General features: G+C 30.1%; 2 protein-coding genes across 3 annotated transcripts in view; one reads left to right on the forward strand and one right to left on the reverse strand.

The window, feature by feature from the left end:
* LOC126852253 (putative fatty acyl-CoA reductase CG5065) overlaps positions 1 to 27,932 on the forward strand; it is a 186,942-nt gene that overhangs the window by 41,677 nt on the left and 117,333 nt on the right. The window lies entirely within an intron of this gene.
* LOC126852257 (putative fatty acyl-CoA reductase CG5065) lies at positions 803 to 27,885 on the reverse strand. 2 transcript variants are annotated; one of them, XM_050596866.1, is made up of 8 exons: positions 27,700 to 27,885; positions 9,733 to 9,958; positions 6,077 to 6,166; positions 5,739 to 5,977; positions 5,430 to 5,678; positions 3,902 to 4,251; positions 3,156 to 3,752; positions 803 to 2,778 (listed from the first exon to the last, which is right to left on the reverse strand). In XM_050596866.1, the coding sequence occupies exons 4-8, from the start codon at positions 5,949 to 5,951 to the stop codon at positions 2,637 to 2,639; spliced, it is 1,551 nt and encodes a 516-aa protein (XP_050452823.1). In that variant the 5' UTR covers positions 5,952 to 5,977; positions 6,077 to 6,166; positions 9,733 to 9,958; positions 27,700 to 27,885; the 3' UTR covers positions 803 to 2,636. The 2 variants fall into 2 exon arrangements, with proteins under 2 accessions (XP_050452823.1, XP_050452824.1); XM_050596867.1 differs by lacking the exon at positions 27,700 to 27,885 and adding an exon at positions 17,302 to 17,514.

Genomic DNA, 27,932 nt, shown 5'->3' on the forward strand with positions numbered 1-27,932 from the left:
TAATAATGAAAACAAAATATCGTGTGGATTTATCGAAAAGAAGATAAATATGTGACGCGTTGATAATCCGTTTCGAAAAATATTAAAAAATTTGTGTGCGTCATAAAAATCGGATGCCATCGCGAACGATCTCCCTCTATATAATTATAAATAGCGACACACTAGATATTAATAAATGAATATCGATTTCATCCGTCGTATAATAATGCGCATCGACGGGATGCGTGAAGACAAAAGGATCATCAATATACAGGATGATTTCAAAAATTGCTGACAAACTTTAGGAGCGTATGGAGGGGTTGGAATATAGCAACTTTCAACTAGGAATCCATGTTTTCCGAAGTAATCGTGAATCGGTATAAGCCTTCGAATGTAAGGAACTATATTGTGGACATATCAGTGAGGGAAATAATCGTAATTTATACAAAATTTAATAACTAAGCAGATGTTAAGATGATGAACAATACTGCATGTACAATATTACGAAAGGTGTTCGAAATGGCGATACCACAATGCAGATATCACATCGTCGAATGAAATTCGCATTCTCTCAAATCTCCCGGACCACATTAGATATTTTCAAGTATTCTAACTATAAATGTTTCTGGGTTATTCACCGGTATCTCGTAAACATGGATTGCTAATCGAAAATTGCTATATTCCGACCTCTCTATACACTCTTGAAGTTTGTCAGTAACCTTTAGAATCAACCTGTATGGCGCCACATTTAATGGAATTTATTCATCATCAAATATATAGGATATCGAGGAGAAAAACACATCGAAGCACATTCTTCGTGTAATGACTTATCATTTTTAATGTAATTTTTATAATAGCATAGTATAATATTAATTAAATTAATTATATATATATATATATATATATATATATATATATATATATATTAAATATCGTTTTTTTTTTGTATGCACTGTGTAACCAGATAACAATACAGACGAGACTAGCAGATGGTGACCTTCGTAGCACTACTCCTCCCTTACTCGTGGCGCAAAATTAAAATTATTTGTCATTTTCTTACGTTGCTAATTAACGTGGATATTTCTGTTACATTTACGCTTACCTCTATTTCAAGTGTACCTTTCTCATTCCCGAAGCCCGACAGTGTTTCATCGATTGCTCGTGAAATATAAAGGAGAGAAAGCCTGCTCCGTTTAGGATAATAAATTAATTCTTGCAAAAAAAGTAGTTGATATATGTGTAAATAAAAAATTATTTCAATAAATAATAAATATACAAAGCGCAATATCATGATCATTTGAAAGGTAACAATGGATGTATGTTCAAAAGTATGATTATCAACGTGCCTCTTCGCGCTGACGCTCATTTTCAGTGTCAAAAGACATCATGTGAGTAAGAATTTTGCATTTTTTTATTGCTTCAGATCGATGGATCGTTTGTTTGATAGGGTTGGCCGATAAGAGTTGCCAATACCTTCAAAATTATCGATCCTGTGACAATAATATGTGTAAGATACATAGACAGAATTTCATTAAGATAGAGTGTGATATAGCGCACTTCTCGATAAGTTTGTAAGAATGTTTTGATGCGGTCTGAGAGTTCTCGTTGTTTTGAACAAGACACGTTTACGGCTAATTGTAAGAGTTTCGCGCGTATCAGTGGCAGTTTAAAAAAAGACATACTATATATTTATTCTAATTAACATATTAACATTGTCCGCTCCCCTCTATCATAGTATTCTTTCTACGTATGTGATCGGGTTTCTTACTATTTCTAAATCTCGATTGCAATTTTCACTTCTACGCGTAACTATGGAACCATTTCGTGCGGTTGTAGCAAAATATCTATCTAGGTATCTTACGTCACAGAGTAAAAAAAGAAAATAATGTTAGATTACAAACAAACAATATAAAGGTACGGATTCTCGATGCGTCGTGTTGCGAGAACGATGTGTATGTGTATGTGTTTTGTGTGTATGGTTACCGGCAAGCATTTCTTATCATTTACTGAAAACCGACTATCTAGATTAACGACATACCGAGCTCGCTTTAGCAACACAATCGCGTGTCGACACAACTTGGCTTTATTTATTAGATATTGACGTTGTGCAAAGTATCGATGTACAATGACGCTATAACGGAATAATCAAGTGATAATGCGCGTTTATTTTTATTCTATGGCATAATGAAACACGTAATGACAATCACACTACTGTATATGTATAGAAACCGACGATTGATTTTGCGATGATTCACACGGAATAATATAAGGAATAACATTAATGTAATAATAATAATAATAACAATAATAATAATAATAATAATTATTATTATTATTATTATTATTATTATTGTGATATATGAAAAATTGGAGAACTTGTACTTATCGGGAGATAATTTCATCACAAAGATCTTATTCACTCGCGCAAATCGGTAACCGACACTTTATCATAAATCAAATATGTATAACTGATGTTACTCGCCAACGATTAATATCGAGAAGGCCAATTGATAAGTAGTATGAAGGTAGCGCTTTATCGTTGAGGAGGCTGAGCAACGAAGTCGAAGAACAAATCGCACGTTTAAATAACGCTCCATGGATAACGGCCGCTTCGTGTTTCGCTGATCGCGATCATCGACCGGGCCTATTCTGAGCCGTCAAACAATCAAGCGGCATATACGAAGTACGATAGACAGCAGCGAAAAGAAGGCTCCTCGCGTCGCGGCGTTGCGTAGTAGCAGAACGCGTAACATTATTATTAGCATCCCAAATTGCATAGCCCTGTGAAGCCAATATAGTCTGTAACAGATATAAGTAAAAACATAGACTGACGGAATTTTTTTCTATAATAAATAGATGGATAAATAGATGGATAAATAGATAAATAGAAAGATAGAGGTGTCCCCTTATTATCTGAACATTAACACATAGCTATTTAAAAAATAATGTAAAAAATAAACAAAAACAAGACAAAGAAGTATAGCATTATAAAGTATAAAATTCAAATTTTAAACATAGATGAGAAATTTTAAACTCTTTTAGACTCTTAGACTCTTTTAGTGAGAAGATCGATACTGTGCTGATATCTGAAGATTTTTAACATTGTTTTATTTCTCAACAGATTTTAGGAAAGAATTTTATAGAGAAATTGCATTGACTGCAAAAAAAAGTCTTACTTTGTGATGTGTGAACGAGCAGCTGGCAGTGTGTCTGGACTCTCTTTCAAAATAAACTGTCGTATTCCCAAGATGTAATGCTCCAAGTACGATGGCCAATCGATCTGCCTTACATCGAACATAAATGTTTCTTGATCCTCTAGACTGAGCTGCTCACCGAGTCGTCGTACATTGTCGTCTCTAAAGTTCCATTCTTTCGTGCTGAAGTACTCTAGACACTTGGCAGCCTTGGAGAGTTTCGCTTGTACACGGACCATTATCGGCCGCGAGCCCTTCAGCCGTGCGAAGGTATCTAAGATGTGCGCGGGTAGCGTATGCTGAAGCGTCACGCACAATTTGTTTATGATAGTGGAGCTGTGACAACGACCATCCGGATACCACAGCACATCGTTTGCCGGATGTATCCGGCTATATTTGAATGATAGATCAACGAACTGCTTCCATGTTATTGGATTTTGTTGACCGGTGCAACAGTTGTAAATCGAAATGGTATCGGTGCGATGCGTGGCAGTCCTCCATGCTGCGCAAATCATTAGATTTATCACTATGTCGACGGGCACCAAATCTGCCACTTTGTCCTTACGGCACAACATAGTTCTGTAGAGGTTTATAAGAATGATTATATACAATTTATGAAAACTACTGAGACTAATGGCATTTAAAAAAACAAAAAAAAAACAAAAAGAAAAATAAACAGAATAACGAATCTATTACATAATCATTAATTATGACAGTTCTCAAATTACCTGAAAAAGCCTTTTCCGGCGGCAGCAATGATCCCGGTAGGCCCGTTGCAATTATCCATCCAACCAGCGACTGGTTCTCTGTATGATGCCAATACGATCGACGGCCTGACAATCGCCACTGGTAAAGAACCCCTCTCTCGTTGAAGCATTCGCTCTGCCAACGCTTTAGTAAATGTGTATGTATTTGGTCGATCAGCAATCAGATTTGGAGTTAATTCCTCGACCATCTTGTCATCCATCCACTTTGTCAGAGCAATCACTTGCTCGGGCTCCTTCCCCACTGGATAAATCTCCTCGGCGACATCATACCGATCGCAATTGCAATACGCCGTCGAGACGTGAATAAGCGCCTATAATTAAAAACTTACGTTCAATGCGTTTACTTTCATTATAAATTACAAAAAACACAAACTGCGATTGAATGACTCCAATTCTTGTCAGTGCAATTGAACATGCACTCCTAATAGCTATTATGTGTAAAGATTTAATGTGTACACAAAGAATATTACGAAAGTAAGATACATTTAAAAGAAAAATGAAGAGATAAACATTTATCCTTATTTAATGATTACACATATCACATAAAGCTTATTTTTATTAATTAGAAATATTTATAAACTCTATGCTTTTTTGTGTTTGTGTGCGAGAAATATATGATTTTCTAAAATATATATAATTAGATTATCGAAATATATATTCTTCAATACGTTATCAATAAATATTACATTCAACAATTTTTGTTCACAAATTATCAAAAATAAAGAATTATCAAATATAAAAAAGATTATATGTCAAACATCATCATTTATGAATTGTACATAAGTTGTTTTTGTTGTTTCGCTGCAATTTTCTGCTTTCTTTCAATATGTGCATAAATTAAAGATAAAATAAAAAGAAATAAAATTTATATTTCTTTTTTAGATATATTTTTTGAAATTTTTTTTTGTTTATGCTATATGTTTTATATATAATACATATTTACGCATTATAATCTAGTTTAGTAATTTAGTTTATAATATGTGATTAATTTAGAATATAATATGAAAAAGAATATATAAATAAAGATAAGGAATAAATATTATTGAACATATGCGATCGGTGAGAAGAATCGCGCGATATAAAGAGTGCAAAGTACAAATACACCCGTACATAAACCGGCTTTAATTACCTTTCGGAATATGCAGATACAAATTGAATGTATTTCACTATTAAGCAGAAACTTGGACAAGTTAGAGAGAACTGTTGATTAATTAAAAATCGACGTCGTATGCCATGAGCAAACAAGAAACGAAATATTAAAAAGATTCTCGAGAACTTATACTTCGAGAGTCGTATCTTTCGATGCAGTAGAGATGTAACCCTCCGTGTAGAAAAAAGATGCTGTAATCTTTCGCTAAGGCGCATTCGTAAAATGTAAATTGATCGATGAACAATCGTGTCTCTGAGTGATCAACTTAAGATTTACAAGATTTACAAATCTCGGCTCGACGTTTCAAATAAAAAAGAAGAAAATATGTTTTTCTCTTACCTCCACGTTACGCATACGGTGGCACAATTGAACCAATCTTTTGGTACCCAATATATTTATGGTGACCGAAAGTTTCAACGCCTCGTCAAATTTAACGGTGGCCGCTGAGTGAAAAACGACCGATACGGATCGTATTAACATATCTTGATCGTCTGCCGAGATGCCCAGTTCCGGCTCCGTAACATCACCAGCTACGGGTATGATCTTCGACAGCTCGCCCGGAGAATCCCGCCGTAATTTCTCAAATAGCTGCCGAAAGAAATGATTTTAATTTTTTAGAACTACAGTGACTCAAGGACAGTTAATTACCGGTGCATTTAAAAGTTCTTGCAATCTCTCTTGCACATCCTGGCCTTTCTTGGGTCTCATCAGAAGATAGATATTCTTGATATCTGGACACGATCTCAATAGCTTCTCGACGAGAACTTTACCCATAAAACCTGTACCTCCAGTTATAAAAATCGACCTGTCTCTGTAAAAGTCCTTCACGGATGTATACTCTCCTCCAGCCATCGTGGCCATATCAAGAATTTGTTAATGAATGCGTCCTTTAAGAAATATTACGGATTAGAAAAAAAAACATTTTCCAATTTTGTTATTAGTTAATAATTTATTTAATTGAAGTGAATTATATTAATATATCCTACCTGGATTATTTCGTAAAGTTGCTTGATTTTTTCCCGGTAGAAGGTATGTTTCGGATTCCTATGTTTTTTTGCTTCCTTATGCTTTCGTTTCTATATTTGTTATATTCAAAATCACATAAATTAGATATAATGTACATTATGATACAAATTGATGAAATCGATTAAGTTGTAGAATACAATGCTTAAAACAAATTGCAGATATTCCAGTGATAAGCGATAAGTATAGAGGTATATTATGATTTCACTCGATTGATGTTTAATTTGTAATTTTTAATATTATATTGTTGCTGCCAAACAGCATCAACATTACAACATTTAATTAACTGATATTAATATTAATTTTATATTAGAAATTGTCGTATTAAAATGTGAAATAAATGTCACTTTTTAAATAATGATTGCTATTATGATTTTATTTTTACTTTTCTTACTTCGCATAGTGTGTCTACTGATTATGTATTTAGCGTATTTCAAACTGTGAAATGATATTAAAATAAAGATATTTGAAATGAATTTTTAATTTTGAACAATCACTCGCGAGCCTAAAGGTAAAATCACTGACAATTGGCAGATATTCTGAGATTGATTTATGACACTACGATAAGAAAATAGAAGAAAATTTAACCAATTAAATTTTTTTTTTTGTTTTGGTATCCATGAGTAGCAATGAAATTGCTACTGTCAATTTTATTGTTATTTTATCTTACGTATTAAAAAATTTTCAATTTTTTATGTTTACTTGACTTGTTGATTATTTCATTTTTTTTTTATTATTACTTACGTAAAAATTTAAAAATTGTTTTATTGGCGGATTTCACCTTGATGCAATCACGCAAATATAATTATAATTAATAATAAAAATATAAATATTTAATAGTAATATTTCATTTTAAACGCTTACAATTCCAAAACTATCAAAAAATCTTGATATTTTATATTTTAAATTAGATTCTTTGATTCTCTAATTTATTTTTGTGTACTTAAAAATATGCAATTATAATATCTTATATTGTATGATTGCATTACACACGTATAGATGTACTTTTGTTATTATAACATTATAAAAATATAGAAATTTGAAATATATTAAATTATTTGAAAAAATATTATGGGTTAATCAATAAAAGTATTTATTAAATATTTATAATATTTAATAAGTGTCGATATAATGCAACTATTTTTTTTCTTGTATAAATATTATCATCACTATTGCTATTCCACATCTCTCAGCAATGATATAATACTCGCAAACAAAAACGACGTCCAAAGTTTTAAATTTTTACAAGTATAATAATTATAAGATATATGAATCCATATTATTAATTAAAAACTTTAATTAATAATATCTTTATTTTAAATAATAATTGCTATTATATATGCAATGTTCGCGAGAGGAATGGATGTGCAATGAGTAGCAAAATGACGTCATAATGACGGTAAATTTTGGTCACAAAATGTCCAATGAAATCGTCCTAAATTAAATCTCATGAGACTCGAAAATGACATCGATATATTATATTTACATATGCCATTTTTTGACGTTTTTTTAATGGCAAAAATAAGACCAACAGCATTAATATATAATAAAACACAGATATTAATGTAATATATATAAATAAATAATTTAATTTATAAAATTATAAAGATTTTATTTATATGGAAGTTAACTTCTATTTTATATTTTAAGCAAATAATAACGAACGACTTTCACTTATACGAGCAATTTCTGTCCAATTAAGTGAAAATCGAAGCAATTCTTTCCAATTTTCTAAAATCGATTCAATATCTGAATTTTTTTGTATAAGGATAAAAAATTAATCGCAATTAAATTAATAGAAATAGTTGTTACAATCTTATTTGCGACGTTTTGTATTTGTTCATGACTAAAAATTGAATACGAGTATTATATGTAGATAATAAATGCGCGTCGCATAGTAAGCGAATGAACCTCAATACAAGTTACAAAAGAACTTTATATTTGTACGACTTTAGAATGTTTTCAAAATGACATTTTTGGCTTATCTAAAAAATGATGTTTTTTAAACAATTCAATTCAATTATTAGCAGCCGTCATAAACCACAAATAACTAAAAATAGACGTCATTATGTCGTCACTCTACATAGTTGGTTTTTGGACACAACTCAGGTAGCGCAAGTGTATGCCATTTTGCTCCCTCACTGACCTCTGTTGATGACATCTTCAAGACATAAAAATGACAGTCTAATATCATAGACGATTGACATCACGAAAAGTACTGCATTTTGATATTATTTCATTTTTTTTTTTTTGATGAATATAATAACATAGTAGGTAAATAATAAAATAAAAAAAAATTTAAATAATTTAAAATTTAAAATTTTATTTATGGAAATTAAACTTCTATTTTTCTAATGTAAATGAGCGAATTCATTTGAATATTCACTTGTATAATATTTCACTTGTCTTTATTTCCGAATAATTAGTTTTGAATAATTAGTTTTGAATAATCATTTGTGTTGGGATTGTAAAAATTAAATCATAAAAAAGATGTATTACATTTTTAATGTTATTAGTTATGTTTTGCAGACTTTATATATTAAATAATTATCACATAAAGAAAATTTGAATACTAGATAGATAGAGCATATAGTGTGTCACATAGCAGTAAACGGAGCAAGAACGAATTAACCTAATGTTGTAATATACAATATAACATTGCACAATAACATATGTAATATATTACAAATTTTATATTACATATGTTTTATATGTAACTTATGTTATATTATTTGTTACTTTCATATCATATTACTGCAATAAAAAGTGTTTACTGGGCTAATAATAAAATCGTAATATTAATAAAATTGCAATTATTGTTTAATAATTATAGAAGCAAATAATTAACTAAATTAATTAGAAATTAGTTTAAACTTAATATATGTCAAACATTAAATACACAATTATACAAAGTGTTCAAAAAAATTATTCAATATTTATGATAGATAGAACACATACTGAGTAAAAAAACTTTAATAAATATAGGTTGAAAGGTTGCTCAATTGTTTCTGAGATATGAACATTTTTGTATGTTGGCATCATGATTGATTTATTGGTTTCTACGTATCGCAACGTGAGAAAAAGATAATATATCTAAATCTTTATCTCGATATCCAAGCAAAACAGAAAATCGCAATAATATTAAATGACATCAAAATGACATTAAAATGACATAATAATGTGACTTTTGATAGTCATTTTGATATTATTGTGATTTTCTGTTTTGTTTGAGTATTTACAGGTATTCCACATGTTCTCCTTTCATTTCTATACGCTTGGCATCTTCTTTTTACAGAATCGCGAACTTTTTCGAAAACAGATCTTTGTCGATGGTTGATGACATTTGACTGATTGCTGGTAAAATTTTCGGTTATGAAGTATGTATGGAATATGAAAATTGAAGACATTGACACTGAGAATGCGATTTATAAATACTGAGATAAACATCCCATGCGACATGTAGAAGCCAGTAAATCAATCATGATGCTAAAACACAAAAAACTGTTTATACAAAACAACATACAAAAATATTTGTATATTAAAAATGGTTGAACGTGTATGTGAAGAATACATGTATGCTTACTATGTACTTATTTAAATTAACTGTAGAATACATTACCTATTCTACAATCTAATCAATTTTCTTTCAACGATTATTCTTCTATTTGATCCTTGAGAAAAAACGGCAAGAATGGCTCTCAGAAACGAGGATACAGCATCTGCGAATGGTGCAACGTCTTCTTTTCACACACGTATACACTGTAACGTGATCTTTCAATCGGTTTACAATCAGATCCAACGTCCATCGGATTCATCTCGCGTCTCTTATAGTTACGAACTTGTCTCTAAACAATGCACAAAATACAAAAAGGTTTCATAAAATCCTGAGAATTACGCATATGTCGATTAATATATAGATTAATAAGTTAGTAGAAACATGTTTCAATTCTCTCCAAACATATTTGTGTTTAACGTTAAAATAATTTTATTATTTGATTATATTTTACATCTCTCTCTTTTTTATTTTAAAAAAGGTAATTTTAATTCGAATATATGTTATTCGATTTAAAATTACCTTTTTTAAAATAAAAAAGAGAGAGATATAAAATATAATCAAATAATAAAATTTTACTAAAACTTGAGCCCACTTTGGATAATCTATAATTCGCCATACAATTGAAGACATAATTCTATTTATAATTTTGTGTACCACAAATATCTTAATATATCTATGTGTATATCTTGTGATATGTATTTTGTTTTATTTTATTAATATTTTATATATATATATATATATATATATATATATATATATATAATACTTCTAACAAATTATCTTGAACGAAGATATGTTACATAAAACGATATATTGCATAAAATTACAAATAGAATTTTATCAATTTCAATTATCAAATTTCATATATTCGACGCAATTCATGGATCATCTAAAATGAATCTTACATTTATTTCATCTAGATATATTCTACAAATTATTTTCTTATAGTGAAGATCAATAGTACTTTGATTTCAGTTTTGCCATTCTCGAATGTATCTTATTTAGACATTTGCGTTGATTCTAAAAAGAATTGACGATATTATCACTGAAGGGAAGCAAATACATTACAAAAAATATATTAAAGTGTATACAAATACAGGGTGTCCCGAAAGTTTTGACACACCTGAAGTGTGAAGGTAGATTGGGCCTAACTGAATCAAAAAAATCCTGTACCATTTTCCTCTATAACGCTTCAGAAAGAAGTTATTATTGAGTAAAGTCTGGCTAATCAGCGCCGATCTTTAGCCGGACATACATCAATGAGCCGCGCCTGCTAATGGTGCGCCGCTGTAACAGCTGAATGCTCACGCACTATCAGGCGTAGCTCACCAACGTGCGCTTGACTAAAGATCGGCGATGATTGGCCGATATAATGATATAAATTATATATATATATATATTGTGACCGTTATTATTTTTAAAACTCCGAAGAGTCGAAAGGCCATTCTTTATAACCTATGGCAACACACCTTCGGTATGATTTGCCAGTTATCGATTCTACGTCTGCAAAATCAAAGTTATCAAAAAAGAGTTGCGCCAAGTACAATAGGCTACACCACACAAAAATATTTTACATTATTTTACTTAAATAATTGCAGAAGAATTGCTGATAATTAAGTGCAACGAAATGCTTCACACACATGAAGTAGAGGAGAGAGAAGGGAGGATGGATGGGAGGAAGATTAAGAACAACAATCAGGAAGCTGAAATTATAAACACTAATTATTTAGCATTAACAAACATATATAGGTATTAAAATAATAAGCAAGTGAGATGACAAATATATTCGGTAGTAGATTTTGTCAGTCGAGTTGGACATCAATAATTAAATAAAAGTGCATACTGGCATAAAGGTATCAGACAGCGTACTCGGTACGATCTATTCGATTTTTCATGTGAGAATAAGCTACGCGCAAAAATTTCCCGCTGTACGTAGTTTATTCGGACCACTATGCAAAATTACTCCGACAATTAACTCAAACGCGTGAGATAATAACGTAATGATCTTAAATGGCGCATAAACGCTGTAATGGAGTCTCACAAATAATCTCCAAGAAATTCGGAAGCCACAATTTAATTACTAACTCTCACAAGTCGCTGAAGTTAAATGGGAAACCCAACGAAAAAAGATACATGAAGAGAGAAACGGGAAAATTATGAATAATTAAGGGAAAACTAACAGATAAGAGCCAAAGCGGATATTGATGCGCGGAACTTATCATTAAATTTTATTAACAAATGTGCATTAAAAATGTATACTTTGAACAGTTTTTTGGTCCATCTTCAGCATGGATAAAAATATAAAGATGACACTAGAAACTTTTAAAACTTGACATACACAATATTTGTTGTTACATTCAAATTCTAAATTAAAATCGATAATCCCAGAAAGGAAGATTCACTAGAACCAGCGTAGAGTCTGCACAAAAAGTGGACAACGTTTACACGTCCTCGCCACACATATATCCGTCGGTGATTTATAATATATATAATGATGGGATGATGTAAACGTAACCAATACTGACTGGTCCATTCAGTCCCATAAGCAATAGTCATAAATATGGTCAAAAAACAAAACCCGTAAGAGAAAGGCTAATGCAGCAAATTTAATTAATCTTTAAATCCAATTCAAACTTTACTTCGTAACCTTCAGATTTTTAGTAAAAAATAGTTACAAAAAATCATTCTGATCTCTGTCCCTTGATGTTTTCTATCGCATCTGCCGCATGAGATCCCGCTGCTCATCTCTGGCTCATCGATAAAATTCTGCAGAGCTCCTTATAAGCTCACAATCATGCACAAAAGAAAAAACGAAATCTCATCGATCTGATGATCGAGTTGCTCTCTCCCCAAGCCGAGAGGACGTACAGCCCCGAAATACCGTTCGCGATCGAGTCGTTCGGTTCTTGTAACGAATAAACAAAAAAAATTATATCTTGATATATAATTATATTACTGTTTTATAACGTCAAAATAATCTGTTCCTCTGGTGATTCTAAAAATATGAGAACAACTGATTATAATAAGAAAATTATAATAAATATAAATACAAGATGTATATAAGATTATTTTTTATAATTTTATCGGGTGCGGGCGCTGGTTTTAAAGCGATGTAATAAGAAAGAAAAGATAGAAGATCGATAATCGGCCATTATGAAAGGACGTACAAACGCGCCTTGCCAACCGATTTGCGAACGATGCGATCTAACGAACCGTAAGCAGGTTACGAGGCTATTTGGCTTTATTGCTATAAAAAGGAATGAGTTCGTGGATATCAAAATCATATCGTTAGTTTAAAGAATTTCTGACAAGTCATGAAGTATATTAATAGCGAATGGACGAAAAATTTGTTATCGCCTCGCATATCGAAAATTACGCGATATGATGCGACGTTATCTCATGCGGTGTTATTGATATTAATTGCCCGATAACTGCATTTTTTTCCATATGACAGGAAGATACGAAAAATAGAAAAAGTTAAAAATTCAATTAAAATTTTTTTACAAAAACTGTAATAATAAGTAGCAGATATGTAATAATGGAGCTGGGTTACTAAAAGAATTGTCAAAAAATTATGGTAAAAAAAAGTAAATGTATTTTTAATTCTCAATTTCTTCGCAGTCGACATCACGCTACGTGCAGTTAATTGTCGACGATTTACTAGCATGCGGAGGTTCACAATGCGACATTTACGTAACCATTGCAGTTTCGAACACGCGCTATCGTTGTAACACTTTATATATTGAGTTACCTATATTGTGATTCATAAAAACAAAAAAAAACATGGCTTCATTAACTTTACAAAACATTTATAATCTTGCTGTATCGGTTAAGTGATATTTAAAAAAACACGCGATCAAAAAATAAGTTATCAGTACAAAAGCAATTATTTTAAATAAGCGATATATAATTGTTAATTAAAAACATATTTATGTATGCAAGAAAAATCTAGAAATTATTTTTGAAATCCTTGTAATAATCCGACATTACGACTTAACGAGAAACTGAAAATTCGACATTTTCCTGTATAAGAATTGGTTTTTTTCCGCTTATCTATATTTTATTTTCTAGGATATAAATGTCACATATCGGTTCTAATACTGAAAGTTTTTTATTAGTAAATCGTATAATTATAATCCAAGTGAGATTTTTATATTTTACTCTGATTTTGTGATAATGTTGAGAAATAGAATGTAGAATTACACAATAGAACAAAAAATCACTTTTTCTTTTTCTCCGAAGTGTGATAGCACGTTTCCCGAAAATTTTTTTGCGCTGAACATGATGTCGTTGTCTGAATTTACCTAGCTGTCAGAATTTAGAATAAATTAGAATAAAAGGGGCCAACAATAGTTTTTTTATCATTTTAAACTTTTTATGGCCAAAAAAACTGATTTTTAAATAAATTTAATGGCATCTAAAAATATAATTCAAGAGCTTTCAAACAAATGTTGATTCATGATCATATAACTTCTTTTCATTAAGTTCTGGCTATTTAAATTTTAGATATTCTGTATAATTTACTTAAAAAGGTAAATACATATTTATATACGACAGCAAATAAAAAAAGTAATTGTAATATGAATTTACTTCTAAAGAATAGATTAAGTATAAACTTTGAGTACACATGCTATTACTTGCATTTAATTGTCAATTCAAAATAGCGGAATTATAATTATACTGTGACTCATATCTAATTAAAAAAAAAAAAGAAAAATTTGTTTGTCGTTGTTATAGTTGTCTCCAAGAGATTAAAAATTTCTATAGAAATTTACATTCCTTGACGTATACAGAAAATGTTCATATATAAAGTTACAATAATTTTAAACAGTTTTTTATTAATTAACATAAAAATAGCTATTTAGAGCCAGCGCTGGTTACAGGCGCATACTTTATCTAATCATAATTAGACATTTGTCATATATGAAAGAATGATGCTTCGAGTTTTTTTATTATTGATTAAGAAATCTTCGAGAAATTCTATGTTGAAATATCAATAAAGATAAAAGTCATTTATATAATTTATATATGACCATCGGTATTTTATATATATATATGTATAAGTATATATATATATATATATATATATATATATATATATATATACAAGTATATAATAAATACATGAAGCCGATTTCGCGCCTTTTATAAAAAGTTACGATATGACTATATATATATGCTATGCATATATCGTATTAATATTCGAGATCTAGTTTGACAAAATAATTTAGATTTGACATTTTCTGGTGGTATTTGCTTTAACAACCTCGTTCACCTTTTCTGTCGCAATCTTTCACGGGACAAGACACAAATTCGATCAGGCGTATCGATAATTGAAATTAAGCTGAAAAGGATAGAAACAAGCGTGCTCGTATAGTATAAACAAAGAAACGGATACGAGCAAGAGAATTCTAGGTCGCTGACTTCCAGGTGAAGCGACCAAGAGAAACTGAACGTCCGTTATATGTATAAATCCGTTACATGACGAATCCGACAAGCATGAACATGATCATGACCATGATCATGACCATGGTCACGACTGCAATCGCGACCGCGAAACCAATCAATCATCCACCTCTCTCCCGTCTTATTTCGGCCATCACTCTCACCCCCTTTCAGTGTCCTCTTTGATGGCCCGATAATAAATATTTCATATTTCATATTTTATAAAATTTCGACATTCCGCGATATGGGAACCGGTATACGTGATTGCAGTCATTCCTTTTACCAAATGTTGCAAGAGCAGGAATAAGAGCAAGAGCGTTGAGATTTTCCAACATTGTAAATTATTATCATATAATATCACAGTTGTGGGAAAACTATGTATGGCTTCTACAAGCAAGCGTATTGAAGGAGAAGACGTAGTATAAATTTCTGGCGACTAAGTCGATTGAAATTAAAGGCGAGAAGATTATTCTGATTATATTAAAAGCGTGAAAAATTAATGCGCCTTATTTACTTTGCCTTATTTTTTGATAACAGGATATACTAAAGTGTCTAATTCAGGTATACTGAGACTTGTTCAATTCTAGATAATGCGAAATTTGGCGTAACATATACAGATTTCCTTTTGGATACTGCGTAATAAAATACGATTGCACGACAGTACGTATTTAATAACGGCCAATAACATGCCTTGCATCCGCTCGCTGCGTCTCGAAGTGTGTCAGCGGGACATTGACTTACGAAATGCATGCCACGCATTAGAGCGTGACTGAAAAGACATTTTTATCTAATTGATATGGACGATTGGTAAAGCGATCATGATCAGATGCTCAATAATGTGAATGTGTGCCGAGCTTCTTTCAGTTATCAAAATGTTAAAAAAAATCATACGCATATGTCATAGTCTCTTTTAAGATGTTCTTTTTTTTAATTCATAATATGAAATTTCACGCATAAAACTTTTAGATAGTTTCTAACACATTTTTGTATTCTTGCACGCGGTTTACTTCTGTGTTCATTCACACAAATGCATTTGAAACGTTGTACGTATAATTGCAAATTGTGTTTGTAAAAATAAGAACGCATTGCATATTCTATAAATACAGGTCAGAACACATCATTATATATTGATAAATTTATTTCCGGATTGATTATAATTAATTCAGAATAAATTTAATGCATTATTGTGGATGAAAAAAAAAATGTATAAAGAGAATGTGCGTGAAAATGTATTCAATTAAAAAAATACTGGAATGTATAATTTATAAATTTCTTCATCGCGTTTTGTTAATATAATTTCACACAAGTAATCGCGTGTGCATGAATGAAGAAATATGCTCGCATGTGTATATATATATATATATATATATATATATATATATATATATATATATATATATATATATATATATATACATAAATAACATATATAAATATACAAATTAACTTACTACATGCGTACGAAGAAACATTTCGAGAACAATATATAAAAAATATGCAGTTTTCTTTAGTTTTGAACGCAATAAATAAATACAGATATCTAGAGATATTTCAAAAACATCATGCTTAATGTAAGTCATGGATAATGACAATAAACATTAAAGAGTCTAATTTCTAATTTATTTTAAAGAGCATTCTATAGAGGAACAGGTTTTAACGTGAGTGACCTAACAAGATGTAAATTTCGCAGCTACAAAATGTATTACTCTCACTTTTGACTTCTGTAAGTAATTAGGCAGGTGTTATAACGCCAAAATGATTAAATATGTCACACAATCAGGTTAATTTCAAGTTGCAAACATGATATCGTAATAGTTTTGTAACCAATAATTAGTACATACACATGCAGGATACGCGAGATAACCTTGAGAGAGAGAGAAAGAGAGCGAGAGATTCCGTTCTGTATAAAAGAATTATTTAAACAACAATATTTATCAAAAAGCGATACAAAAAGATTCCTCATTTATGCCAGATACGATGATAGGCTCGACATAGGAGATAGGCTCGAGATAGGATGTGTACTACGTGTCATAATAAATTATTGTCTTATCTATACGTCAGTAAACTTCTGTTGAACGCTTATTCACAATTCGCGCTTTATTGAGTTAAACTAATCAAAAAGTATTATAAATTTCTCCTAAACATCGCGCATATCGAAACATTTTCTTAGATAGGATTTTGGCTTACCTAAGGGCCTAACGCAACCATCTTTCTCGAACATCCGAAGAATGTTATCAATCAGGGTGGAGAAGAAGATTCGTAAACCTCTCTCTCGGCGATGATAAAATGCGATGAATTGGCTTCCTTCGAAGATTAACGGACGACTAACGAAACGTGTACTGAGTGCCTCTAAAACTAACTCAAGTTCCTTATATCTGTCCACTTGCTAGAACGGAATATTTTCTCCCACTACGACAGCCGATCCCGTGCAGCACCTCACCGCAATATCACCCATCGTATTACTTTATCCTACCACGTATACAGATCAAGATTTTTAATTTTATGTAAAAAAAACAATTAATCAAGTAATCATAACATAAATATTTATTTGATCCAACGGAAGACTTATTCCCCTTTATTTTTTCATTATTCAATTTATTGCATGTATTAATGTATACATTAATATACATACATACATACATACATGCATACATACATACATATATATATATATATATATATATATATATATATATATATATATATAATGTAATAATATGTATGCGTATCAATATTTAATATGTATTATATTAATTGTATTTATTATATGTTACTCAGCCATTATTTACATATAGAAAATTATTTCCTCAATCAAAAAATTGAATAATCGTGAAAAGTATTTAAATAATCTGAGTAGTGCTTTGTCACGAATCATTCTTTATAAATTATTTATTTTTAAAGCAGCAATGAAGAACCTCAGAATGATCTTGACTTTTACATATATTGTTAAGCTCATGATCCTAAATAACATTCAAAAGTTTTAGCCGTCGATGATTCTTCATTAAAAAGTTATTAACAAAAAAATGGCGGTTACAAAATCCGTTCAAAAATTATAAAGCATTAATATAAGTATAAGCAGAAGTATAAGTTTTTAATTTATCAATTTTTATTTTAAATCAGATATTAACTCAGGTTTGAGTTATATTTTTTATTAGTTAGGTTATATTTTTTGAAAGTGGTGCCTCTCTGGTGGAGGGGGGGGAGAGGGGGCGGAATTCACTATGTCCAATATACGTGTGTGAAGTTGGCACCCCTATGTTACGATACCATAGTTCTGTTTAGAGTTCTGAATTATTTAGAACAAAAGAAAGAGTTCTTGATAATTTTTATAAAGAGTTCTGTCCATTATAACAATAAAGGCAGAGTTTGAAAAATAGGGGTGCCAACTTCACGTTTTTAGACATATCAAAATTAAATAGTTCTGAGCATAGTTCTGATGTTTTTTTGAATAGTTATATAGTTCCTAATACTTTTTTGCAAGAGTTCTGCAGTTTTTAGTTTTAAAAATTGACTTCAAACATCAGAGATATATTTTCGAAATTTCGAGTTCTGATCAAAAATATCGAAGTTCTAAATTACATTCGATAAGACAAATATAATCGTGAAAACCGCATGATCTTAGCTATTATAGTTATCGAAATATCGATTTTTTAAAATTAATATACTATTGTAAAAAAATTTTGGAAATCTCGAGTTCCGACCGAAAACAGCAGAGTTCTAAATTACATTCGATAAGACAAATATAATCGTGAAAACCGCATGATCTTAGCTATTATAGTTACCGAAATACCGATTTTTTAAAATTAATATACTTTTATAAAAAAATTTTGAAAATCACGAGTTCTGACTGAAAACAATAAAATTCTATATTACATTTAATAAGATAAGTATAATCGCGAAAACCGCATGGTCTTAGTTATTATAATTGTCAAGATAGCGATTTTTTAAAATTAATATATTTTAACGAAAAATTGTAGTAAATACAAGTTCTAGTAAGAAATCTTATAATTCCGAACTATATTCGATAAAACAAGAAAGAAAAAAAGTACAGATTTTATAACTCTATTATTTTATTATAACATAGTTTCTTAGATATCGCGTTTTAACTATACTTTATATACAATATATATATATTGAAAATTTCTATTTCTGATAAAAAATGATAGAGTTCCGAATCAATGTTAGATGAATCAGGAAAAATAAATATTTTATATCCATTTCTAAAAAAAATTTTTAATGAGTCAAAGTGTTAGAAAAAATTTCAAAAGAATACATAAGATGTCTGATTTGACTTAAATAAAGACAATTAAATATTAATGCTTCAATATACTAAATTATTAATTTTAAGTTTTTCTGCTCTTCTTTCTCTCAAATATCAATTAATAACTGGTTATAAAGAAAAATATTGAAACACAATCAAACAATACGTATGCATTAACGATGTCATATAAAAACAATTGAAAATCATTCATTGTAGTAGTTTCACGTCTAGCAGCAACAATACGATATAAAAATAAATTAATTTTAAAAAATCGCTATCTTGACAATTATAATAATTAAGACCATGCGGTTTTCACGATTATACTTATCTTATCGAATGTAATCTAGAACTCCGACGTTTTTTATCAGAACTCGTAATTTTTACATTTATTTTATAAAAGTAATTAATTTAAAAAAATCATTATTTTGATAATTACGATAGCTAGGACCATGCGGTTTTCGCGATTATATTTGTCTTATCAAATGTAATTTAGAACTCTGCTGTTTTCGGTCGGAACTCGAGATTTCCAAAATTTTTTTACAAAAGTATATTAATTTTAAAAAATCGATATTTCGGTAACTATAATAGCTAAAATCATGCGGTTTTCACGATTATATTTGTCTTATCGAATGTAATTTAGAACTCTGCTGTTTTCGGTCGGAACTCGAGATTTCCAAAATTTTTTACAAAAGTATATTAATTTTAAAAAATCGGTATTTCGGTAACTATAATAGCTAAGACCATGCGGTTTTCGCGATTATATTTGTTTTATCGAATATAATTCAGAACTTCGATATTTTTGATCAGAACTCGAAATTTCGAAAATATACCTCTGATGTTTGAAGTCAATTTTTAAAACTAAAAACTGCAGAACTCTTGCAAAAAAGTATTAGGAACTATATAACTATTCGAAAAAACATCAGAACTATGCTCAGAACTATTTAATTTTGATATGTCCAAAAACGTGAAGTTGGCACCCCTATTTTTCAAACTCTGCTTTTATTGTTATAATGGACAGAACTCTTTATAAAAATTATCAAGAACTCTTTCTTTTGTTCTAAATAATTCAGAACTCTAAACAGAACTATGGTATCGTAACATAGGGGTGCCAACTTCACACACCCGTCCAATATACTTTACAACGCAAAGCGAGGCCCACCCTACAATTGTTTTCTGGATGGGAAAGTATGCGTGGACACAGTAGGTTTCCCTCCTACGGAGGGCTACACTTTCGAAAGATATAACCTAATCCAAATTAAATTATTATTAAATTACTATTAAATTTTAGTTTTTAAACAGAAATAGGAGAGGCAGCGCCCCGCCCCTCTGATGAAGTATTTAGTAAGACAAAAATTTAATAGATTTATAGGTTTCTTTATTATATGTTACATTTAAGAATTCGTGTTAACGCATATCTCTTTCTAATCAAATATGTTGTTAATGATTGAGCGAAACTCAAACATTTATTTAAATATACAAATATGCAAATAATGTGGCATTTATGCTAGGTAACGTTCAAATTATTGAGTTTATACTGTCAACTTTTTTGTTAATAACTTTTTAATGAAGAATGACCGACGCGGTTAAAACATTTTGAATGTTGCTCAGGGTCATGATCTTGACAACATATGGCAAGATTAAGATCGTTCTGAAGTCCTCCTCAAAGTAAACAATTACCCATTTTCTCTATTATTTTACGATAATATATCAATAGGAATAGGTCAATTGTTTTAATAAAAATAGTTTCGGTAACAGTAACATATTTTTAATATGTTACATTAATTGATACAAATTTTTTTCCGTAATAAAAAAAATAATTTTATTTCTTTATCTTTAAATTAAAAAAAATAACAAAATATAAAAATCGCTTTTTTATCTTAAAATATTTTTAGATTTTATCGATATATAATAATAACTAAATTGCTATATTTCAACATGATTCCATTAAACGATCGATAGTTTCATTTTGTAACTTTTTAACATACGCGTCAAAGATTTTATTTTTAATTTTTGTCTTCCACGCATTCCATGTTTTCCATTCTATGAAATTTGACTAAATATGCATTTATGCATAATTATGCAAACGAGTTGTGACAACAGTGCGACTAGGACTTGTACATAATTCAATTCTGCTCATTTGTTTTATATAAAATCACGTTGAAGACGTGATTTACGTCACGTACGTCAATTTATGTAAAAAATGTCGAATATTCTTTTATTAATGTGTCATTTATGTACAAAAACTGCTTGTCAACCTAACATTTAAATTGTAAATATTGAAAAACAGATGTTGGGTTTTTCGGATAAAAACAGTGATAATCTTCAAGTCACGACCTTTATTAATTTATCGTATATGTTGTTTAAATTCTCTGTATCTTTTTGGGAATTAATAGTGTTGTCAAATTTTTTTATAAAAAACATTTCAGCTATTTCTCTCTTTCTTACATGTTTTTCGTTATGTAGAATATCAGGCGCTGACCAATCGAAGTCATGATCGTTTAGTTGATCTCAGTATTCCAAACATAGTGATTGACACAATGTTAGTTTGACATTTCGATTTTTCTCTTTCTACTTTTTAATTATAACGTAAGTTGCTTAATCCTATTTTTTTCTTTATAACATGACTATCATTATTTATTGTATTGTAATTTTAGTTTCACTTGATAAGGACCAAAACCATATGGTCGAAACGTCGTGATATAATAATCAAACAATAAATTGCCAGTTTGGTCGTATAAACACTTGTTTAGTAATTAGAATTATTTTAAAATATGACATTATCCAATTTGTTAGATAAAAGGAATGCAGCTTATAATTATTAAATAATGTTCTCAAATAATTTGTTGAAACGTAACAATTACTAAAATTAAACTAAATAATTATAACTATTAACATAGCTATAAGCATATTTAGCTTTATCAGTGAATAAATTTTAATTAATTCATAAATCATAAATTGACATCTATATAAAAGGAAGTTTTATTCTTGCCGAAAAATCATTGAATAAGACTACATTTGTTCACATTTTATGTGTAACGTAGTTAATATTTTGAATTGAAAAAATTCTTTTAATATTATTATGATATTTCAACATATCTCTTCATTTTATTCCTTCGCGCGCACGCAAACATATGCAGAGTCTCAATTTAAATCTTTTTAAAATTCGATAAAGGCATTTTCTGCAATGCAATCCGCAACACACATTTTAATTTTAATTAAATGTCCTATCGTAAGTCATTAGCTTATGACTAAAGATAATTAATTAATACAGATATCTTTAAATTGTTTTTTATGTATTATGTATTATGTAGGATTGGAATCTAATAAATGCTGTTATGTTAATGTTACATAAGTATAACAAAATGAGTATAACGAATAATATTGTATAAATATTATCGGTAAATTGTCTTTAAATCTCTCTTATATTAATGTGATTATATCGTATTTATATACAGTTATATTCTATGTATGGACAAAAATATTTGACCCGACATACATATGTATATGTATGTATGCATGTATGTGTGTGTGTATACAGGATGAGGAATATAAAACGAGTCACTCGAATAACTCCTAGTTTTGCAAATAGAAAAAAATGATAGACAAAAATTGAAAAAAAAAGTTGTATGGTATGGAGGAAGAAATCTTGTAAAAATGAACATTTTTTTTTAGGTGGAAGTAGGAGATTTGAAAGTCATCTTCATTTTTGTTAATGGAACCACCATAATTTATACAATTTTATACAAATCGTTTTTTCGTAATATTTGGCACAAAAAGTTATAAGAGTAAGATGACCAAAAAAGTGAATAGTCTAAGAAATATTTCGTATTTTATTTTGATATAATTTTACATAAACTAAAATATTTCGTAAAATATTCACTTTTTGATTATCTTACCCTTATAATTTTTTGTGTCAAATATTGCGAGAAATTCTAATTATTTTGTCCATAAAAGTAGTGATAAGTTCATTTCAAAACATGAATATTTTACAAAATATTTTATAGTTTACGTAAAATTATATCAAAATAAAGTATGAAATATTTCGTAAACTATCTATTTTTTGGCCATCATATTCTTTTATTATCAAACATTACATACAACTTTTATTATCAAACATTTTCTCCTATCTCCAAAATAATGGGAGTTATTGGGGTGCCTTATTTTAGATCCCTCACCCCGTGTATATATATATATATATATATATATATATATATATATATATGTATGTATGTATATATGTGTGTGTGTGCGTGTGTGTGCGTGTGCGTGCGTGCGTGCGTGCGTGCGTGCGTGCGTGCGTGCAAGTGCGTGCGTCTAAGGTTTAAATTAATAAGGTTTTTATATATATATATATATATATATATATATATATATATATATAGAGAGAGAGAGAGAGAGAGAGAGAGAGAGAGAGAGAGAGAGAGAGAGAGTAATTAAGTCGATAAATATTGTGACGCTTACGAGCAGGTAGAGTACAGTAAATTGAACAAAAAAATTCTTTATCATTTTTTTCTATATCGCTTAATATTACATTTGTCATACAACAAACTTTTTAAGCGCATTAACTAATTTCTGGAGACTCAAAAAATTTTTTATTTTGCAGCTAATCAGTATGTTGTGTAAAAAAATATTTAATATTTATTCTTTTACTTATTGACATTTATACTTAACGACCTTAATATGTTATTTTTATTTTTGTTTTTCGTGACTTAATTTATAATATAATTTGCGCTGAAAATGGCTCAAAAAAGGAGCCGAAACGTATGCTTTTTTTATACTGCGATATAAAATCATTTAATAGTTAGTTTTGGCGCCCGATTACCAGCGCTTGGCTACGATTGCCTATTTATATGTTTATTTTCGTATTATGTGACCTTAACTGGTGTAACATTATAAAAAATATTTAGTTATTAAAAATAACAGAATTTTTTTATAGAAGTCACAATATTCGTTTTTATCCCTTTGGTGGAGTAAAACGAGGTATCCATTTAAAAATATATAAAACATCTCACAACTACGAAATCTTGATTTATAATCAATTTGTAATATATTTCTTAATTTTTAGTCAAAATTTAAAAATATATTCTAAACAAAAATCACAAACAAAAATATTCTCTTGCTCTACATTGCTGCAAGACTTTCTTATTTAATTTTTTAATTTTGGAGATTTCAAAAAATTTTTTCTTTTGTAATTTCTTTTTCTAAATCTGCGTTTTCAACTGCTTTCTGTAGGGATATAAAATCAGAATAACAGATTTTTGTTTTTTTATTATATGAGATGTGTAGGTACCTAGTTTTGCTCCAATACGAGAAAAATAACAAACATTGCGGCTCTATATCTCGGCACTCTCTAATATGTATAAAATGCAATGTTGCATTTCCCGAAGATGCTTCATGTAGAAAAAACGAAAAGACTCGATTATCACCCTTTTATATCGATCTTTTTTTGGCCCAAAAATTTTGGACTTCTCTCAAAAATGGAATATCGTGTCACCGTGTGTACGGTTGATCTCAAAATAATGATAGCATCAATTTACAACTAATAACAGGAGTTAGCCAAAAATAATAGAACGAAAAAACAGAGGTACCGGTTTGACCCGCCTACCCTATTTTCCCCTATATATGTATAAAATTATTAGGGCACTCAATACAGAGTGTCTGTGTCGAAAGATTGTTCCAACAGTCGTGAGCGGATAGAGCACAGTAAACTGAACAGAAAAGTCCCTCACTATTTTGCAATTTTCGCAATAATTATTGAAATATTAATTAAAAAGAATTGGCGAATGAGCGCGCATTTCGTGCGGCTAGACTATGGGACGTACGCTCTAAGCGGCGAGTTAAGCATTGCTGTCACACGAAAAATTTAGCGGCTCGCTGCTCGCACGTACCTCGATTCTCGTCGCGAGACCAAATTTTTCATATAACATTTTTTTGTCATTAATTTTTTTATACTTTGATATTAGAAATCATTTGGAATACATCATATTTATTGCAGTGTAACGTAATTTGCTTTCAAAGTTATTATATAAATGAATTATATGTGTCATATAATAAATACAAAATACTCAATGTACTTGATAATCTTTGGAAAATTTCCGCTGCTTTTTTTATTCATATATAGAATAAATTTTGATTAAACATTGATTAGATCAAACGTTTGTTTTGTAACATTAAAATTGGATTAATAAGTTAAACAACACTTTCAATTTCTTTGTAAAATGTATTTTTTAATTTTAATTATAAATTTTAATATGCTGTTATTAGATCCTTAAAGTGTCCAAATATTGTCTAAACGCTATTAAAAAGCTAAACGCTTCTTATTTTTCACGAATATTTTCTTTATGTCTGTGACCTGAAAATAGAATATAACACAAAGTATTCTAATTCATTTATAAATATTAAAAATTATACGAGACAAAAACTTATCTGAAAAATCTTGAATTTATTTATATAAATTATTTCTTAACTATTATAAGACATTGAATTGTCAAGCTATATAAATTATCAAATGAGATCTCCACTGACAGCTACTCACAAAATAATCACAGCGAGAGAACCAATCAGCATCACAGAAAAGAGGCAACAATGTCAATAACATGCCTTTTTTAAAGAGGGATATACTATGCAGCATTTCAAATAATTTAATAGTTTTTAAATCTAAATTGTGGAATATAATTTTGGCACTATAGGCACTAAAAAAATAAAACATTATATTATAAATAATATTATGAGTTCAACAAAAAAGCGAAATCCATTGGAAATTAGAGTTTTATTTCTTTCAGAAAAATATTTTACAAAAAATTGACATGTTTATTAAATGTAAAAAATTGTTATCTGTCGTAGAGTTTACTTGGTTTCATTTGTGTTTTTTATGCAAAACAAATCATGTAAAAAAAGGAATAAAAATATTTTATCTGGGAGAAAATTAATATAATATAACTTAAAATTTCAATTTCCAGTGGATTTTGTTTTTTTATTTCTTCTAAAGTTCTAAAACTATTTATAATACAAAACTTTTTCAAGGTCTATGGTATCAAAATTATATTCCGCAGTTTAAATCAATAATGTAATAGTTAGCAAAAAAATAGTGTGAATTAATGCGAATCGTCACAACAATGACGATGTGCATGCTTGGATGAGTCGAAAATCACGTGAAAATTGTTTAATTCTCACGTTGGTGCCGATTAGATTACGTTGGCCATCACATCTCTGAGAAATTTCATCTTCTAAAACGACGTACATTTATCAAACAGTTCATTGGCGTAAACACGACTTGAGATATTGAAAAATTCAAATTCGCAAATATTAAGGTAAAAATTTATCCTAATTAAAGTCGAATGTTGAGATTTCGGCATAAAAGTAATGTGGAAGTGACGCAGTATGTATCGATTCGGAAGTTTCTCCGCAGACTTACTCGTTCAAGATAAAAAGATCCGTGTATTTAATCGCGAAATTGCAAGCAATTATAAATATAACGGGATTATAACTTGGAAAAATAATGATTCGCGACGTGTGCGTGATGCAGTTTATAACTTTTACCATCTCCACAATTGTAGCGCATATAACGCGGTTTTGAAAAAAAAGCATGCGTGGATCGGCAAATTTTTTCAATAATTAAATATGATTTAGTTAAACCGCATACTGTATTCAAAAAGATGAAGTAAATAATAAATTTGGCCACAATTTTAAAACACAAGAATGAAAAAAACGAAGAGAATGTATTTAGTCGCGTAACATCAAGTTAAGGTATCGAATCGAAACGATATTTCTGATTAGTCTGTTACGTGAAACGAGAGATAAGGGAAAGAGAGATGCGGTCGATGTGGCCGAAGCAGGGCGAGGCGAATTTTCGGCGTGATTTGGGAGGCTGCTTCACACGATTCAGGATCGAAAACTTGTTATATAGTCTGTACTATCCCGTCGTAACACGAAGGGATAAATAATCGTAACAAACTCCCAACTGTCAGTCGCTTAATGATATTCTCGTATAGATGAGAAGAGACTCACGCCTCTCGCACAACCTCGGTCGATCTTTAAAGTAGACCATCCCGTCCAAGCGTTCCGAGTTTCTCTTCAAGAACTCGCACGACGCGAGAAAGAATCGGCGTTTACACGCGAGCCAATGAATCCGAGGGATGAAAATGGCGATATTCGACGGCAAAAGATGTGCTCGGGAGCACATGGATGACGTAAGAAGTGTGACAGAGGGAGAGAAATAGTCGATGAGACAGAATAGGCGCGGCCAGTCTAGGCAGCAGAGGCCGCGCGAGATAGCGGCTTTCCGCATCCGTCTTGCATCCCGTGAAATACAATATCGCGCTTACCTCAACCGATTGAGAGGTCTCTTCTTGTCTTATGATATGCACGCCGAACACGGCTGACGCTGACAGTGTCACTTTAACAGAAAATTGTCGATTTTTCGCGTATTCGCCGCTTTTCCGTTAGTGTTCTTCGCATGCCAATCGAGTCCGCCATCTTCGGTGAACTGCCAGATACCCTCTCACTCAGGCCGGCCAACTGCGGATTAAAAACTGCGCGCGGGTGAACTCGCTTCAAC

The sequence above is a fragment of the Cataglyphis hispanica genome, chromosome 10 (assembly GCF_021464435.1).
Source record: "Cataglyphis hispanica isolate Lineage 1 chromosome 10, ULB_Chis1_1.0, whole genome shotgun sequence".
In the NCBI taxonomy this organism is placed as follows: Eukaryota; Metazoa; Arthropoda; class Insecta; order Hymenoptera; family Formicidae; genus Cataglyphis; species Cataglyphis hispanica.